We start from the raw sequence: 18,980 nt of genomic DNA, 5'->3' as shown, positions 1-18,980 counted from the left end.
ACAAACTATACTTGTAACATGTTATTTTTGGCTGGTGGCCTTATTCTATTAAGAATACTTGTGTTTTTTATCGGGTCCATACGCAGCTCTATGAAAATGGGACCAGAAATTAGTATGAAGGTTTAGTCGAGTTGGCTTTGATAGTGAAATAAATCATTTAATTCGTTTATAAAAATGATATTATCATCAAAAAAGTGTAACACTTGATAAGTTCCAACTCTTGTCATTAATAAATATTCAAAATGTTTATCTTCAATTAGGGAACACCAAGTTGAGCGACGCAACATTTAAGTACATCGGTAGATACTGCGCAGATCTCAGGCACGTCTTTGTGATAGACTGCCCTCGTGTGACAGACGCAAGTCTGAAGTCGTTGGCTCAGTGTCGTAACATCAACGTGCTTAATGTAGCAGACTGTATCAGGTAAGTGTTTCAAATAGGGAGAACACCCACAGAGTATTAACCCCTTCAAATTGTCAACCTTATTAAAAAATAATAATAATAATAATAATAAAGGACAATTTATAAAGCGCAAAACAATAGCAGAACAACTCCTCAAGGCTCTGGAAAAGTAACAAAATAAAAGTCTGGACCAGACATAAAACATTTGCAAATCCTACTTATTATTTTAAAAATGTTATTTTGAACAAAGAAATTTTTACTAAAGCGGAATTCGAACCTGGACCCCTGGAGTGACATGTAAGCGCTCTTTCAACTGAGCTGTCTAGCCCTATGTTAGCGGTCTCCTTGTTTTGTCAATAACATTGTATGGGGGTGCTAGTGAAAGCCTTCTTATTATCCTAACTCTACCTGGATCTTTTATGGCATTACACAAAACACAAGATCAACAGATAATTCTGTCCCATCCAAAGAGCAAGTGTCTTGCTTTAGGACACAAGTGTCAAGACTGAGACCCTAACGCAGAAACACCAGAGCTTAATGTTGAATCTATTTTATTCTATCTGTTTGTCAGTAAAGGCACTGGACACCGTTGGTAATTAGACCAGTCTTCTCACTTGGTTTATCTCAGCTAATGCATAACAAACCTGTGAAAAATTGCACTCAATTGGACGTCAAAGTTGCGATTGAATAAAGGAGGAAACAACACCATGTGCATTCAGATAATTCAAATATTTTATGGAGAAATTACTTTTTTTCTCAAAAACTACATTACTTCAGAGGGAGCCTTTTGTCACAATGTTTTATTCTATCAACCCCTCTCCATTGCTCATTACCAAGTCAGTTTTTATGGTAACAATTATTGGAGGGGTTTTCTCTTTATTGAATTGTTAATAAATTTGTATGTGTTTTTATATGTATACATGTCTGTATTTTCTAATGTTTTTAATTTTTAACTACGTGTTTGAATGTATATTTTATAATCTTTTCTGTGTGGTATTTTATATTGTAGTATTTTTGGCCTATATTTAAATTTGTTCATGTTTTTAGCTTCTGTTCCTATTGTTAGTCACATTGAGGAATCTGTGATTGATAATGTGCTTTATAAATGCTGTTTATAATTTTTTATTTTTGAACGCTCGGCCGAGGCACACCAAATCTAAATAAGGGAATCAGTGTGTGGTGAAGAGGTTTTCAACTAGTGGTTTAATCCCAACGAGGCGTGGTTCTTGATAATTTTACCGAGGCAAAGTCGAGGTAAATTATAAAGGCCTCTGCGGGTTTAAACCACTAGTTGAAAACAGATTCAACACACTTTGATTCCCATTCATAAATACCGACAAAATACCGTTTCGGTCAAAAACATCATCACTTTTTGGTCAAAAAGTAAAATAAATGCAAAAATTATACTTGTTAAATGATTTCTTTCAACACAACACCCCTCCAGCTATGAAATGATAAAGTCCTCCGTCGCCCTGGGGTAAACAACTCCTTATAAGGGAATGCTGTGGGCGTTGCGCGTATCGCGTGATGTGGCACAACTGTTTCAGCCATTGCTCTCGACCAATAGGAATGAAGAAACTTTCTTATAGGAACAGGTGCAAGGTCGCGTGTCACGCCCATGAATTAACACTTTTTACCGGTCATAAACAAAGGTTTATACACACCCACGTGACGCGCTCTCCACCAATAGGAATATCGAAACTGTCTGAGGTATTTATGATTAACATTTGTAAAGTATCTACTGAATCATTAATATGTTTCAGGATCAGTGACAATGGAGTGCGCAGCCTAGTGGAGGGCCCGTCGGGTCCAAAGATCAGAGAAATGAATCTGACAAACTGTGTCCGAGTCAGTGATGTCTCCATCATCAAGATCATGCAGAAGTGAGTCATTTTAATTCAATATTATTATTCTGACTTCAGTTTGGAAATTATTTCCTCAATTATTATCATTTACCATTATGCTTTTGCAAATTTTATCGTAGCTAATATTGTATCTTTAATTGTCTATAATGTTTACATATTTTGTATATTTTTAAAGTGATTTTTGTCACCTTTTGTTTGGCTATAGATATAGTTCCATAATTTCTGTTATCTCTGTTTGTTTTATTATTATGTGTGATTAAGGGAGCACGTCTAGTGGGCCTGCGGGGACCTGTTCAGGGTTTCCCTTTTGGTCCACAATGTACTGTATTACGATGTTTGTGCAATAAATGTTAAAAAATAAAATAAACTAACCTAACAGATGATCAATTTTTTTATATATACCTTGATGTGGTTTTCTGTTATTGACCAAACTCACCTGATGTCAATTGCATGATATATCTTGCTCGCACCATCTGGGGAAACCACTTCCCTGTGTGTTTATTAATTTGGGTTGCGGTAAAACAAGTTTGTTGTGTTCCTGTGCAGGGAAAATTCCTCTTTTTTTGTGTAAATTCTCTTCATTCCATTTTCAATTACTCCTGAAAAGTTTGTGTTAAACTTCTCAAAGAGTTTCTTGTGAGAGAATGAATTAACTTCCTGTCTACAATCAGCGAGGCAGTAATTTGATGTCATTGACGTGGGAAGACTATATGATTGTGCTCTTGATTGTGTCTTTCATAACTGGACTTTTATGTACTGTGTCCACGTTGAAAATATAACTGCATGCTATGTAATTGTTAGCAGCAGTTCAGGGCTTAAGTTCATAGCGCTGCTAAAGCAGAAACTGTTGCTGACAAGTTTGTGCTTAGCAGAAATGACTTGCATGATACCAGGGGCCAATTTCTGCTTAAGCAAAATATTTGCTGAAGCACGAAAATAGCTCGCTTATTTTACACATTATTACTGGCCAAAATTTCATGCCATATACATTGCTTGTGACTGGTATTTAGCTGTTGTTTACTTAGCATAATAAGGATTTTTTTCGCTTAAGCAAAATGTTGTGCTAAAGCAGCTCTATTAAATTGGGCCCTGGCACAAGTGGTACATGGGATTTGGTATTTTGACTGGTAACCGTATGCTGTTCAGCTCAATTTTGCCATGCGAAGCTGCTTTTTGTGCTTGAAGGAAGCTCTATGATATTTGTTGTTGGTTCTGAGGACACATAACTTTAAATAAAACCAATTCATAAATTGACATTTACTTTTTATGTAATGGTAACTAAAACAAAGGTTTCTAGTCATTTGTGGGGTACTTTTTTATATCTTTTTGACTTTCCGTGTGTGTTGTTTTTATTGACAAGTACATTGTCACTTTTCCTGATATTTTTTTAGTGTAATTTCTGAAAAACATTACGTAATTGTAATTTAAACTGGTTAAGGTTTTTTTTTTGTGGGGCACTTTTTATAACTTTTTTAACTTCCGTGGTGTGTAGTTTTTTTTTTTTAGCTGGTTACTTTTATTTTCTCTTGTTTGGTTCTATCTTAATTTGTGCAGCACCTTAGGGTCCAGTCATAAGGTGTTTTATAAGAATAATTTATTGTTCAATTCAAAATACTTTATTTCAACTCAATTAAACAACATTCATGGTTAAATATAGAATAGGTGATTAAGTGGAGGTCTCCAAAAAGCATAGCTTGTCGAGTAGAGACCCCCATGACGTAAGCTTAGAGATATTTATTGTATACAGAATTTGAGTTTGTATATTACACACTAATAATATAATAACAAGACACACAAAACAGGGGACTAGGACATAAGACAGGGACGTAGGCCTACGACTGTGCAGCAGTAAAGTCACTATTGGTCATTATGATTATTATTATTAGTAGTAGTAGTATTATTTTTATTATCAAATAATAAATGAATGTCTATTCCTCCGTCCATGACAGATGTTACAGTCTGGTGTATGGGACATTTTGCTTCAGTGAGCACATCACCGATGGTGGTGCAGAGATGCTTGGCAATCTTCCTGCTCTCTCATCTCTAGATATATCCGGCTGTAGCATTACTGATACGGTGAGTTTAAATCGTAAATAGTAATAATAATATTAGAGTATTTGTAAGGCGCCAAAATCCACCCACTTAAGTTGCCCAAGGCGCACGAGAGTGAATCCTCACACAGTAAAGAAAAAGGAAACTCGGACAAAAAACAATTACAGACATGACAGATAAGCCAACTTAGACAAGATAGTTTTCAAAATAATCTTGAAAGTATCAACAGCATTTTTATTCTGGTAATGAAATTAAAGACAGTGTACACTATTGGTAATTACTCAAAATAATTATTCGCATAAAACCCTACTTGGTAACGAGTAATGGGGAGAGGTTGATGGTATAAAACATTGTGAGAAATGGCTCCCTCTGAAGTGACATAGTTTTCGAATAAGAAGTAATTTTCCGTGAATTTGATTTCGAGACCTCGAGTTTAGAATTTTTGGTCTCAAAATCAAGAATCTGAAAGCACACAAGTTTGTGTGACAAGGGTGTTTTTTCTTTCATTATTATCTCGCAACTCCGATGACCAATTGAGCTCAAATTTTCACAGGTTTGTTAATTTATGCATATGTTGAGATACACCAAGTGAGATGATTGGTCTTTGACAATTACCAATAGTGTCCAGTGTCTTTAAGGATGCCTCATAGGTGATTTTAATCACTGTAGCTGGCAAGTCTGACGAAACCTGTAAACAAGGGTGCTTGTTTTACGATACGTGTTCTGGGCCACTATTATTAATATTCACATGTTTATTTTGATTAAATTAAAGGGTCTCGGAGCGCTAGGGAACAACCCTCGTCTACGCGATGTGACCCTGTCCGAGTGCTACCAGATCACTGATCTCGGGGTGCAGAAGTTTGCCCAACAGTGCAAGGATCTTGAGAGGCTGGACCTCTCTCATTGTACCCAACTGACTGACGGAGCCATCAAAAATCTGGCCTTCTGCTGTAGGCGACTGACTGTGCTAAACATTGCTGGCTGTAAGAATGTAAGTTTGCTACCTTGGGTTAAATACATGTGGTTTCTCTGTTTTTAAGCGGGAAAAAAAATAATAAATAAATAAATAACAATAATAATAAGATAAATAAATAAATAAATAAATAAATAAATATATAAATAAAAAAAAAAATAAAAAAATAAAAAAAAATGAACAATAAATAAACAATAAATAATTGATATTATTATTATACACGTATACATTTGTATTTGCTGTTGCTCTGGTGCCCTTTGCAAAGTTCCATTACAAGTTTACATTCTACACATATACAAGTGCCCCTTACCAGAGAAAAATCGCTGTGCCCCTTCAAGAGCTAAGTTCAAAGCCTGTCGGGCCATTTATTATCTGTTGCGACTGTCTCTAAACCTGATGGTTTACCTACAATATAAAAGGATCCCTTGCCAAATGGTACTTTCTAACGGCGCTCACTCGGTGACAGCTGCTTCGCCATGTGATTAGGGGCAAGCTTTTGCGTAGTTACATAAGAGACGGTGAACACCCACACACAATTCTGAATGGATGTGTATTGCACAATGTTACCAGGGTTTGCTCATCCTGGAGGTTGCTATACAAAAGCTTGCACCGAATCACGTGGCGTACCAACTGTCTCGATAGTCTGAGGAATTCAAATGTAAAGGGCGCATTGTAACTAAGCAAGTCATTGTACCAGACATTAGGGACTTTTCGTTTTCGGCGACGGATGGTTCTGCGACGGTTGTTCAGCTAAACGTTGTCGTTTTCAGCACAACGAAGATGCATCCCAAGTACTGTCGTAGAAATTGAGGGACGACCGTCCTCAAAGCCGAAGCATGCGCAGATGACGCCAAATGTCATCTTTACCGTCGCAGAACCATCCGTCGTCGAAAACGAAAAGTCCCTATTATTCAAATTTAAAGACACTGGACACTATTGGTTACTGTCAAAGACTAGTCTTCTCACTTGGTGTATCTCAACATATACATAAAATAACAAACCTGTGAAAATTTGAGCTCAATTGGTTGTCGAAGTTGCGAGTGATAATGAAAGTAAAAACACCCTTGTCGCACAAAGTTTTGGCTTTTACATGCTTGATTTCCAGACCTCAAGTTCTAAATCTGAGGTCTCGAAATCAAATTCGAGGAAAATTACTTCTTTCTCGAAAACTACGTCACTTCAGAGGGAGCCGTTTCTCACAATGTTTTATACTATCAACCTCTCCCCATTACTCGTTATCCAGAAAGGTTTTATGATAATAATTATTTTGAGTAGTTACCAATAGTGTCCACTGCCTTTAACTCGCAAATTTAGCGATGCTCATTCAGTGACTGTTTGTTCCCTCACTCCCACAGCTTACAGACCTAAGCATACAGTACCTGTCAGGGGTCTGTCACTATCTCATCAGTCTAGACCTCTCTGGCTGTGTCCATGTCAGTGATAAGTCCATCAGGTTTCTACGCAAAGGTTGTAGACGTCTACGCTTGCTGTTTATGCTGTATTGCAAGAACATCAGCAAGTGAGTGGAAGTTTTCTTTAAAAAATACTTTTTTTCTTCTAATATTGGTGTACTTATTCTCGAACTGTTTGTGTGTAATTTTCTAATGGTATTTTTAAATTGTTATGCGCCCTCAAACAAGCTGGTCCTGGACAGAGCGCAATATTAATTCAATAAATTATTATTAATATAACTAAATACAGACTCAATTGGACATGGTTGAGATATTTCAGATTTGTTTTACTAATGTTGTTTTTGTCTTCAAATAAAATAAGTCATGCTCTTTGATCTGCTTCTCTACCACTGAGGATACCGTTCCCAAAAGCTCATTGGATCTACAACTCTAGGGGTTATCAAAAAAAAGTTTATTAAAATAGTTTCAGTTATCTTGAGAAATAAGTTTACCTGAAATTATTTTTGTGCCATAAATTTAAACATCACATGTACTTTTTTATATTATTCAGAAATAAACGTATGTATTGATTTGACCAACCAAATGTTCTTGTCCCAATTTCCTTTGAAAGAGCATTCTACATGAAGCTCAAGAGTAGTTTTTAATACTCAGAAATAAACACTTTTATTTATTTATCCAATGACATTTTCTTGTCCCTATTTCCTTTGAAAGAGCGTCCTATATGAAGCTTGCTGCAAAAGTGGAAACAGTACGGTGGAATGACGACCCGGTGCCGTCCAGTTTCGGCCCAGGCTTTGACTACCTCGCAGCTATGCAGAAAGCAGAGGCAGACAAGAAGAAAAAGGACAAAGAGAAGGAAAAAGAGAAGGCGAAGGGAAAAGGAGAAGGTGACATGAACGAGAAGAACAATGCAGACGAGGACAACGTCAAACCCGCAGGGGGTGAGGAAGTCCCATCGGACAAAGAGAAGATTGCCGAGGGGGAGCCACAGGAGTACAAAGATAGCATTAAGGTGTCCTTTTCTGCTGAAGGAAAGGAGAATGAAAGCACACTGGGAGTGAAAGATGGAGATGTACCATCTGAGGGCGGAGTTGTTGGGGAGTCGGGGAGTGGGCCGACACCCCAGGGGGAGTTGACTGATGGCACTGACACAAGAAAAATCGTTGATGATCATGCGGAGGTAATCCCATCTGAATGAACATGTTGACGTTATAAATCTTGGTGATTGGAGCAGTTAATCATTATCTGCTGAGGAGGTCAAAAGTCTGTCCTCACAAGTTGACATGCACAGCTTCATGTTAGGTGAGCCTGAGCTGACTCCCCAAGCTGGTCAAGTTAGAAGCAGTAAGAACTGTTCGTAGATGCACTTGTGTTTGATGCATTAGTACTGCAGCAATGGTGGACACGACCCATACATCAACAGTCATCTGCATTCTAGATAGGCCTACATGTTTATCTTAAAGCAAACTTTTGATTTTTTGATTTGGTCAATCCATAGCAATAAGAGTGTTGTATTAACCTTTTTAACACACCTCTTGCTTGTTTTGTATTCTGGTTGGCTGAAACACGGTCAGCCGGGATGAACTAATATAGGCTAGTGATCGCGCGCGCGTTTTGCGGGAATAGTACCAGAGCGGGCAATAGTCTTTGAATATAGTGCCCGCGGTAACAGCGCCCTCTCTTGACTTGAACCGTGAACAACAACTACAGATTTCCTTTTTCTGTTCTTGCTTGACATTTTAAGACCGAGCTGTGTTATAAAACACATATCGACTGGCATAATTCGGTAACTAGTGTATGTATATTCCCCCTCGGGCCTGTGAGTGACCAGAAGAGGGGCCTATTTCCCTCGGTCTTCGGCCTCGGGAAATAGGTCGCTCTTCTGGTCACTCAAAGTCCCTCGTGGGAATAGACGTATACTAGTTACCTCGTTGCCAGTCAATATGTGTATACTATTGCATGTCCCATCCAATATCAAATCGTTTTCCAGCCCGCTGTGTTCTAACTCTACTACTGTATATTGCGTTATTTTAAGAGGTGTACATGTCGAGTCTGCTTGGTGATAAATTCGGTATCCCATTCGCATTTTGGAATACTGGAAAAAAAAAATGGCGCTTCTGCATCCCATATCCAACTCGGCCTTGTAGGATATGCGATGCTGAAGCACTTTATGTTTTTTTTTTCCGTTTTCGGTATTTGCCCTTGTGATCTTGTGTGATAACTAAAGTGCATTATATAGGATTTGAGGCATTGCACGGTGAGGTATCAATATATATTTGGTTTGCGGTAACACCATGTGTGTATCTACTTGCCAGGTAGAGTTTGTTCTTAGAAAACTGTCTTGCTTAATTCTACTACCGCGGAGTAGATTGTTCGGGAGACTTCTCGGTTCTGGAAAAAACTGTCCTGCTTATTAACTCTTACCTTGGCGGATAGTATAGAATTAGGCTGGGACTACTACTTTAGCTTATAGGATCCTAATTAACTGTACTACCGCTGAGTCAGTTCTTGGGTTGGTCTCAAGTGCATTAAGTACCCTTCCCAAAGTGCATTTTAACATAATGACCCAGGCGCAAGTTGCAAAAAGGAACAGCCACCAGAACAACTAGACATAAGAATTTGTTTGATAACAAATTCGAGGTGTTCGGATTTCTGAAGTAAAGGTCAAATGGGGTCACGTTGTGCACCGCATTTGTAGATCTTTATAAGAGGTTTCATGTACAAAAAGAATCTTGAACGTAGCTCTTTTGGTTTTGAAGATATGATTTTTCAAATTATTTAAGGTTTATTTAACGTTTATTTAACGTAATGACGTCACCATTCCAAAAAAGTTGCGGTGCCGTCTACTCACCGAGGTTGATGTTCATGAGAAGTTTCAAGTTCATACAAGTTTCAGTTTTTCTCAAAATTGGCGGAGAACGTTCAGGCAGAAGAAGACGGAGAAATGAAGGTTTGTCATATTAAACTTCAGCTTCCGGTTTGACAGGATTTAAAGGTCAAATGGGGTCACACTTTGTGCAAAACATATAGAATTGCCAGAGAGCTCAAAATTGATGTAATGATTATTAATGTACCACGTTTCATTAATAAGATACACAATTTTGTATGTACAAACTTATACTTCCGGGTTCGACCGGAAATGAAGGTCAAATGAGGTCACACATTGTAAACATTTGTAGAATCGTCGAAGGGCCTTAAAATTAAGTTATTATATTAATACACAAAAAAATATTATTCAGATACGATTTTTATAAAACAAACTACTACTTCCGGTTTCGACCGGAAGTAAAGGTCAAATGGGGTCACACCCTGTGTAAGATTTGTTTAATACTTCATGACCTTTCATATGGTGTAAAGATCACGTATGTAGCATATCTGATTCTGGAGATATGAGTATTTTAATAAAAAACTTCAATTTAATATAATGACGTCATCGATGACGTCATCATTCCAAATTTTGTTCTTTGTCATATACACGCTTTGGTCTAAGTACGTGGTAAGTTTCAAGTCCGTACATGCTGTATTTTTTGAGATAGCAAAATAATTTTTTTTTCGACCTCGTGTACCATTTTCGTTGTGACGTAGCTATGACGTCACACATTATATTTTTAGAATGCTCTTGAGTTTAAAAAATTTTTATGCATTGGACATTTTTTCATATTTTTATTCACTTAGGCTCTAGAGCCCAAAATAACATGATTTGTTACTTTAACTTCCGGTTTCGACCGGAAGTAAAGGTCAAATGGGGTCACGTTGTGCACCGCATTTGTAGATCTTTATAAGAGGTTTTATGTAAAAAAAGAATCTTGAACGTAGCTCTTTTGGTTTTGAAGATATGATTTTTCTAATTATTTAAGGTTTATTTAACGTTTATTTAACGTAATGACGTCACCATTCCAAAAAAGTTGCGGTGCCGTCTACTCACCGAGGTTGATGTTCATGAGAAGTTTCAAGTTCATACAAGTTTCAGTTTTTCTCAAAATTGGCGGAGAACGTTCAGGCAGAAGAAGAAGACGGAGAAAAAAAAAAAAAAAAAAAAAAAACTTAACAATAACAATAGGTTTTCGGCTAAAAGCCGAACACCTAAAAACTATAAGATGTGCACACAGTGAGTGTACAGCCAGTATAATAAGAGATGGTAGTATACACTGCGCTACAGTTTGGTATCCTAGAATTGTTTGTGTCTACTTGAGTAAAGACATTCCTGTTTCGGCTGATCGGTCAAGCGCACTGGACTTGAGACTGTGGTGTTTCTGGTCAGCAGAGTGGGGGTTCCAGTCCAGGTTAGGACACTTGTGTCCTGTAGGAAGAACCTTAACCATTGCTTCATCCTTAGGGGATGTATAGTTGTAAGTCCTGTCTGTTGTGAAGTGCACATAAAAATGACACTTATCTTTATTAGACGAGGTTCACCGTGGTGCTTTCTGGTATGGTTGATTGCAAGCCTGGAACTTTATTTTTGAACATGTTGAAAGGGCAACGCCATTTTTATTTTGCAAAGGGCACTTCCATTGGAAAATCTGAAGTCGGTTGAGGACACCAAGGCCAAAACCAGGGCAACAGGACTAGCCATACATTATTAGTATCTCCTAAGACTAGTCCTAAGTTAGGACTAGTCCTAACTCTTTGTGAAATCAACCCCTGGATTGTGCCACGGCACCTTGTAAATTGGTTACCCCAGATAAAATAGCTGTTTTCGCTTTCAGAAAGAAATAAAATTTTCTCATGTTTACTGCAAATGTGAGAAAGTAAATGTACAATATCTCATTTACAAAACCAATGAACAGCTTGGAAAAAGTAGTTTTGCCGGTCAAGCAACACAAGAAACTGTAAACAGAACTCTTTTTGTTTGGGTCTTTGGATTAAGGAATACTTTAATTGGAAAACATTTCTATTATAAATTTGCTACCTGTATATATATACATGTTCTACCTGTATAATAGATCCACAAGGTTAATTTATAAAGTTAAATTATAACTGTACAGGTTTGTTTAAATTAAGTTAGCTTCGTTTTTGGAACATGGAAAGGTGTACATACATGCAGACAAATTTATGCAGTGGTTTTGTACATATGCAATTACTGTACATAATAATGCAAGTGTTACAGTTTAAATAAATCTGTTGAGATTTAAACATGATTTGGAGTTGCATATATGTATCTTGAGAAAGTTTGAAAGAATAAGAGCTAAGTATTTTGTTTTTAGAATGTTAGAGTAAAAATGAGTAGAAGTTGTAAAATATGCCAATGAGCAGTTGGTAATCCTGTTTTTATCAAGGAAGAAATTTCACGCTAAGCAAATTTGGTCACACAATGCTGGATACGAGATAACAATCTTGATATTTTATGGCGCAGACAATAACACCAGCAGCCTCCCCGCCTGTTGCCTCACGTCTGTGTTGCCATGGTCCATCAAGACTTTGATAACAACAGTCAACTCATCTGCCCTTTGGGAAAAGTAGTTTGAGAAACTGTCCCTCGGGACGGCGCCACCGATGGTGGTCCCGGTGGCGGTAAGGCTTTCTCGTTTAAGGTTCAGAAGAAATGATAGCGTCCTGAGAAGGGATTCGTCAGTGTGATGCGGCTGAAGGAGACCCAGGAAACTCTCTGTAACCTTTACAGTGAGAGAAAATAACAAAAATCTTTGAAACTTTTCCGCTCAAGAAATACAGTACTACATGTATTAGTGTCTAAACCAAAAAGAAAATACTATTAAATAGTTGTTACACGTCAGGCCTGACACTTCACGGAGAACATTGAAGGCAATTGCCTCCATGCCCCCTGCCTTGGTGCCCTTCAAATGATCTGGTAGAAATTTACAATTTCCTCAAAGAGTGCCCTTTACCAAGGAGAAAATGCCTTGGTGCCCTTTCAAAAATGAGGCATACAAGCCTGACACATGAATAATCAGCATTGTAACACTTTTCTTGTGGTACTTGTATCTTGAACTTGTAGGGGTCGCTCGAAAAATGCTTTGGTTTACTTTCTTGAATAAAAATGGCATGCCCCATGTGGAACTTTGCTTCCTTTAGGGAGCGTCTCAAAAGTCAAGAGCAGTTGAACATTGTAATTGGATCGGATAAGTATGTGTGTGCTCATGGACCGTTCCATTGGACTGCCGGAATGTTGCATTGGAACGTTGAAAATGCATTGCGAGTATTCACTCGTGTAACGATTGCTCCAGTAATTGAACACAATGATGCAATCCAGCCGATAGGGCTGGCTGTTTTTCCCCGGGTTTCCCTCCGAGGTGTGGAGTAGTGCGAAAATGCTTTTACACACACCGCTAACGTTTTCTCACCTCATATTGGAGCAGGGCTGGTGACACCGTGCCGTCAGCGGACAGATTGACTAACACACGTAGTGCTTGCTGTCCTAAAGGTGTCGAACCGTCTCCAAGAAGCTTGAAGAGACTATGCAAAGCTAGCGGCCCAAAGCAATCCCCGCATTGACCACTAACCGACAAGTTGACCAGTGCTTGTATACAGGCTAAGCGAAGATCATCGCTGTGATTCTGGTCGGAGCTTAACTGGAGAAGAGTTTGACTGCAAGACTGTAGGAACACAACGAAAAAAAACGTATTTTTGAAAGAGGAAGTAATCCTGTCCTCTATTCATTCAAGCCATTCTCTTGCTATGAACTTCAAAATGTAGCTCCACATACTGTCTTCGAAAACAAAATACGGAGCGTTATGCTTTGATACGCCCCTAGGGATGTTGCAAAGGGCTATATACGAACCAACATGTAGTAGGCTATTATTATTATTATTTTTACCTTGAGTAGTATGGGCTGATTACGATTATTTAGAGACAGATTTGCAACACAGCTGGCAGCGCTTGTTTTCACACTTTCCCCATCTCTCTCGAGTTGTTTTACGATAACTGGTAGACCCCCAGCAAGGCGCACAGCATTCTGTAGAGAGAAAGACAGTACACCAAATGTAATTTTATTTGTTCATCAATCAAACATCAATTCAATTTAATCTTTTGCAATTGGTGTTTTTGTGTCGCATCATCTCTTCATTTTATTGCTAAATTCTACCTGTCCTTTTAAACAATAATAACAAATGGCTGTTGACCCAATTCAACAACATTTATTTCCAAAATCTTCAATCAATATAAATTCAATGTAAACAAAGTGGTACAAGAATTTTAGGAATCGGGGGCACAGCCAAGTAAGCACAGCAGCTTGTGTTAGGGAGTGCCCATACCCTAGTTGCGATAACGTAACCCTCCTCCCGATGGCGAGGGAGGGAGGAGGGTTACGCTTACGCAGCTACCCATACCCACACAAAAACAATCACATCAAATTGGTCCACTACCTCCCTTGTTTTACCTGTCCCTGTGTGAATGCCGCTTTGTTTGCGAGAGTTGTCAAAACTTTGCATAGCTGACTATCATCCTGATCACACTGTAGTAACTTGATCAAATTGATGGTAGTGAAATCAGCAGCCTCGGGATCAATGCTTGAAGAATCTGATCGTGAATCTTCTTTTCTGTGTTCCGGTTCATCTGGTGAAAAAAGAAGAAATGTAATACTTATTTAAGTATGCAGAAACATTTAGTCACTGATTGGTGATGTATGAAGAATTGATAATATTAAAAACGTGGTGTTCGTACAAACTACTTCTAGTATCAGGCTCCTCCTAATGACTTGTTGAAGTAGAATGCCTATCCCAACGACTTGAGGCCTGCCTGCGGCCCTCCACACCTCCAGACCAGCGCGCACCCAGACATGACTGGGGTGCTGTTATTCCTTGAACTACAATGTATAGGTTCGTTCTGCTATCGTTCGTGGAGGCGATAGCGGAACGATCCTCATAATCATATAGTTCTAATAATAGGAGTAGGGTGCTGTACTCCCTTTTTCAAAACTTTGTCATTATCGGTAGTACTAGCATACTACCGATCATGACAACATTATGAAGACAGGAGTACAGCGCCCTAGTTACTGGGTCTAGCTAGGTCTACCAGCACCTTAGATATACTCCTGGGCCCCGCCCCTTTCTTAATCTATCCTTAATTAAGTGATGATGATGTGTTCAATTCAAAAACTCACTATTAAGTTAAATAACCCTAAATAAACCCCGCCCCCTTCACACACCCCTCACACGAAGTTTCATCTGACATAAAACACAGTGCTACTAGTGCTAACAGTGTAGTGCTAGTGATGATGAAGGAGTGTAGCACTGTGACTGTACTACTACAAAAATTACCATAACTTTTGTCCGGAAACTAGACAAATTATCGATACCAGTGTGACGCTGACACTTGCCTGTTAGATCTTCATTTTTACTGACATTCTTTTCACCCGCCTCATCATCCGATGTCTTATCATCAAATATGTATCTCGTTTTATAGTAGATATAAAACGCCCCAGCAACTACAACAATAAATGTTGTTCCCCCTACGATCATTCGAGGAAAGAAGCTCATGGGCGCCGCCATCTTGTAACTTCAATGATCATTTCACGATTCAATAAATTATTAGTTTACGTTTAAATCTAAATTTACATTAATTTTTCATTTTAAGATTCCACCAAATATTAAATTTGATCTTGTTTGTTTTAAATTTTTCATAAATTATTAAATTGGAATTAATAAAACAACATTGAGTTAATGTAAAATAAGTTATTGAATTGGACTGATAAAAACTTTACAAAGCGCATGCGCACTGTATGTATAAAAAAAGGAGCAAGTGTAGGCCAAAGTTACTCAAAACACGCTCTCAAAATGCCGATGAAAGGTCGCTTTCCGCTGAGGCGGACATTAAGATATCTTAAGCAAGGCAGTGTCTACTTGAAGGACGATGTAAAAATCCTGATTATAAACTTTAACACATTTGGAATGCCGAGTAAAGGAACAAGGTTAGTAGTTTTTCAAAATTTCATTTTTTTCCCCTCAGTATTTTCATGTTTGCCCTTTATGTGTTTTTCAAATGTTGTTATTATATGGTTCATTCTTAGGGTACTTGGCTCTTAAGTCTTCATTTACATTATTTACATATGATTTTTCATTACCGTTACGTTTGTTTGTTGTAAGTTGGTTCCTTCTTCATAAATGGAAAAATAAAAATGGTTGCACAAACTTTTTCTATCCTGTAATACAGGATAGAAAAAGTTAGGCTGTATCCAGCTAGCATAAGCCACTTTTTTTTCTTTACACTACAGATTTTCAGTGTGTTTGATGTTAACAACTATTAAAATATACCGCAGCATAAACAACTTACTACAATTTTTTGGTGTATTTGTTGTTAACAACTATTAAAATATACCGCAGCATTTACTTTTCCGATAATAAGGTGTGATAATTGTGAATCTGATTATCCTCCATCCTCCTCTGCGACCATTGGGAGGATGGTTTAGGTTATGTTCTTTGCAATTAGAACAAAACCGCTTATTTGATGTTTGCTAAATTTTATTCTGGTAAAAAAAAAAATTATGATTAAAAGTAGTCGTGATATTATGGCCACCCTGTATCCCCCTCACTGTCTCATTGGAACGGAGGATTGAGGGTTAGGTCAGGATCGGACCAAAAGCGGCAATCTTCTTAATATTTTGGTTAATATTGGAACACAGTCTATATTACTAGCCCCTATTTATAATTACTTTTAATTTGTTTGTCACAATAAATTTCGGTCAGTAAAAATAAAAAAGTAAAGGTCAGATTCAGTATATTTCCTTCTAAAATATTGTTTTCTTTCTTGTTTTCAGAGACTTCGTATTCTACAATCTACCTCAGCTCCAGTTCAAGAATCCTTCCATTCAAATGAAAACTTTCAAGAATATCACACCATCGCCTTTCATCAGATGTTTTCTAGGTAAAACACAAACCAAAAGAAAAATGATCCCTGTTTTAACTTTTTCAGTGACTGGCCCAGGCCTGGAATTCCATCTTCAAAAGAGCTAGGCCATTTTCATTTAGCAAAAGGGCACTTCCATTGGAAAATCTTGGGAAGTCAATGGGGTAGATTTTTTTAAGGGGCACCAAGGTCAAGACCATGGGCAACTGTTTGTGTATTGGGCCATACACAAAGTTGAGAGGCCTTTTGACTGTGTATCTTTCTCTGTGATATTTGATACTCCTTATCGCTAGCTGTGTCTCAGATCAATGCACACAGTGGACAATATTTTTAATTTTGTGCTGGGCGGCACAATATATTTTGCGGAGACGGCTGGGCAAAACTTTTGAGTCTATGGCAGGGCTGCCCAGCATCGCCCATTGTGGCTACAACACTGGTGACGTACTCTTACCATTTGTGTAGTTTACACGTATGGTTTCTTATCATATAGCTTTGAACTTAAATTTTTCTGAAGGTTTATGGTTTTTGTTTTCTTCAGGTGAAGATGGTGAAGTGTTGATAGACACAGACAGTAAAAGCAACCTAGAAATCATTGAACACCTCAATAAAGTACTTGGAAAATCTGAGTAAGTACTAAGTAGGACTACAAACTACAACAGTTCACTATTTTGGGGTAGATTTGTCGCTCAAGATTATTTTGTTCTGTTTTTTTTTTTTTATAAATCATTCCCAAATTTCTACCTTTTATATTTTTATTTATATAAATATCTACCTTTTATATTGTTAAATTATTATTCGCCTTGGCTATGAAAGTAAACTGTCAGCAAGCCTGATACTTCATTGAGGCAATGAAGTTGATTGCCTATATGCCCCCTGGTTATTGCCTTGATGCCCTTGAAATGCTCTGGTAGAAATTTACAATTTCCGCAACGGGTGCCCTTTACCAGTATTTTATAACTTAGATCAAATTCATATTAGAGAAAATGAAGATAAAAACCATATTTAACGACACTGGACACTATTGGTTATTGTCAAAAACAAGTCTTCTCACTTGGTGTATCTCAACATATGCATAAAATAACAAACCTGTGGAAATTTGAGCTCAATTGGTCTTCGAAGTTAAGAGATAATAAGGAAAGAAAAAACACCATTGTCAGTCACATGAAGATGTGTGCTTTCAGATGCTTGATTTCGAGACCCCTAATTCTAAATCTGAGGTCTCGAAATCAAATTCGTGGAAAATTTCTTCTTTCTCAAACACATTCAGAGGGAGCCGTTTCTTACAAGATTTTATACTATCAACCTCGCCCCATTACTCGTTACCAAGTAAGGTTTTATGCTAATAATTATTTTGAGTAGTTACCAATAGTGTCCTCTGCCTTTAACAACCCAGATCACAGCGAAAGATAAATGTATGTATTCAAGGAGACTTCGCACTCTTTCACACTCGTTTAGTTGATTTGCGCAAACCTAACCTCATTCATACCTTCTCATTGTATCAAATGTTATGTTTGTTCTTCACAGGGAGGTGTTAGAAAGAGAACGCAAAGCCCAAGAGAGTCGATCCAATCCAGCCCACTTTGGAGATGGCTATCTGAGAAAGTGCATATGTGAGATCCCTGGCCAAGTACCCTGCCCTGGACTGGTACCCCTTCCACAGGAACTCCGAGGCAAATTCAGAGACATATGTGACCGCTCATTAAAACCTCCTAGGGGCGTGTTACCAGACTCGTAGCATGATAGACTCTAAATTAAATCTTTATATCATTTAAATTTTTTTGTTTAAGTACATGCCTACCTGCAGTAATCATTGTTTCAATGTGTGAAAAGATAATAATTTTCTAATTGTCGTTGTTGTGTGAACGAACAACAACGTTGTGTGAACGGAGTGCTTCCGAACCGGTGGCTACATCTATGATCTAAGGATGTACTCTAATCTCAACACATGAGGACGAGAAAAATATAGTCGTAGCCGTAACTGTATATTCGGATACGCCCATGTCTTCAAATATCAGGCATGCAACTCTTCTGCGTTTCCGCGGAATTCCACGTTTTTGTGGTTTTTGTAAACGTGAAAAAAAAAAAATCAGATTTTGTTGTGCCTAATATATGCCTGGCAACAACAGTGTACAACTAAAATCATGTAAAATAAGCCTAGTACATGCTAACAATGCACCTATAAGAGCATAATAAACCTCAACATTTTCTAGGGTACCATTGTGGGTATCATGTCCCATGGCGTTTCGGCTGCCTCGCTCCGTACTCGAGTTGTGCCTTTGAAAATTGTCCTCTTTTTTTTTCACAAGCAGTTGCATGCCTGAAAGAGGAGCATAATTCCAAGATAATTGATGCAGAATTTGTGATATTGAAACCTTCATTTTCAAGATGTTGTTAAGTGTACTCATTCATCTTGTTTAAAAAATACATTGAATCAACCATTAAAGTGCGGACTTCAATGTTACTGTACATGTTAACTTT

General features: G+C 37.8%; 3 protein-coding genes across 5 annotated transcripts in view; 2 read left to right on the top strand and 1 right to left on the bottom strand.

Annotated features, from left to right (window-relative positions):
• The window catches only part of LOC117306774 (dynein regulatory complex subunit 6-like), a 28,915-nt gene extending 20,615 nt beyond the window's left edge, over positions 1 to 8,300 (top strand). For all 3 annotated transcript variants that reach the window (XM_033791279.1, XM_033791278.1, XM_033791275.1), the window contains 6 exons: positions 261 to 423; positions 2,166 to 2,285; positions 4,217 to 4,343; positions 5,092 to 5,310; positions 6,648 to 6,811; positions 7,416 to 8,300. In XM_033791279.1, the coding sequence (XP_033647170.1) occupies positions 261 to 423; positions 2,166 to 2,285; positions 4,217 to 4,343; positions 5,092 to 5,310; positions 6,648 to 6,811; positions 7,416 to 7,902 (1,280 nt within the window). In that variant the 3' untranslated portion in view covers positions 7,903 to 8,300. The remainder of the gene's footprint in view (positions 1 to 260; positions 424 to 2,165; positions 2,286 to 4,216; positions 4,344 to 5,091; positions 5,311 to 6,647; positions 6,812 to 7,415) is intronic.
• A 2,495-nt stretch (positions 8,301 to 10,795) lies between these two features.
• LOC117302968 (armadillo repeat-containing protein 10-like) lies at positions 10,796 to 15,148 on the bottom strand. The gene is made up of 5 exons (XM_033786976.1): positions 14,977 to 15,148; positions 14,038 to 14,213; positions 13,477 to 13,614; positions 13,004 to 13,255; positions 10,796 to 12,316 (listed from the first exon to the last, which is right to left on the bottom strand). Exons 1-5 carry the CDS (start codon positions 15,146 to 15,148, stop codon positions 12,047 to 12,049), a joined length of 1,008 nt encoding a protein of 335 aa, XP_033642867.1. The 3' UTR covers positions 10,796 to 12,046.
• A 229-nt stretch (positions 15,149 to 15,377) lies between these two features.
• Positions 15,378 to 18,582, top strand: LOC117307106 (28S ribosomal protein S25, mitochondrial-like). The gene is made up of 4 exons (XM_033791764.1): positions 15,378 to 15,567; positions 16,414 to 16,520; positions 17,041 to 17,128; positions 18,027 to 18,582. Exons 1-4 carry the CDS (start codon positions 15,434 to 15,436, stop codon positions 18,235 to 18,237), a joined length of 540 nt encoding a protein of 179 aa, XP_033647655.1. The 5' UTR covers positions 15,378 to 15,433; the 3' UTR covers positions 18,238 to 18,582.
• The last annotated feature ends 398 nt before the right edge of the window (positions 18,583 to 18,980 follow it).

Source organism: Asterias rubens, chromosome 2, assembly GCF_902459465.1.
Source record: "Asterias rubens chromosome 2, eAstRub1.3, whole genome shotgun sequence".
Taxonomy (NCBI): domain Eukaryota; kingdom Metazoa; phylum Echinodermata; class Asteroidea; order Forcipulatida; family Asteriidae; genus Asterias; species Asterias rubens.
The sequence above is the reverse complement of the archived record's forward strand: the minus strand, read 5'-3'. Positions and strand labels throughout refer to the sequence as shown.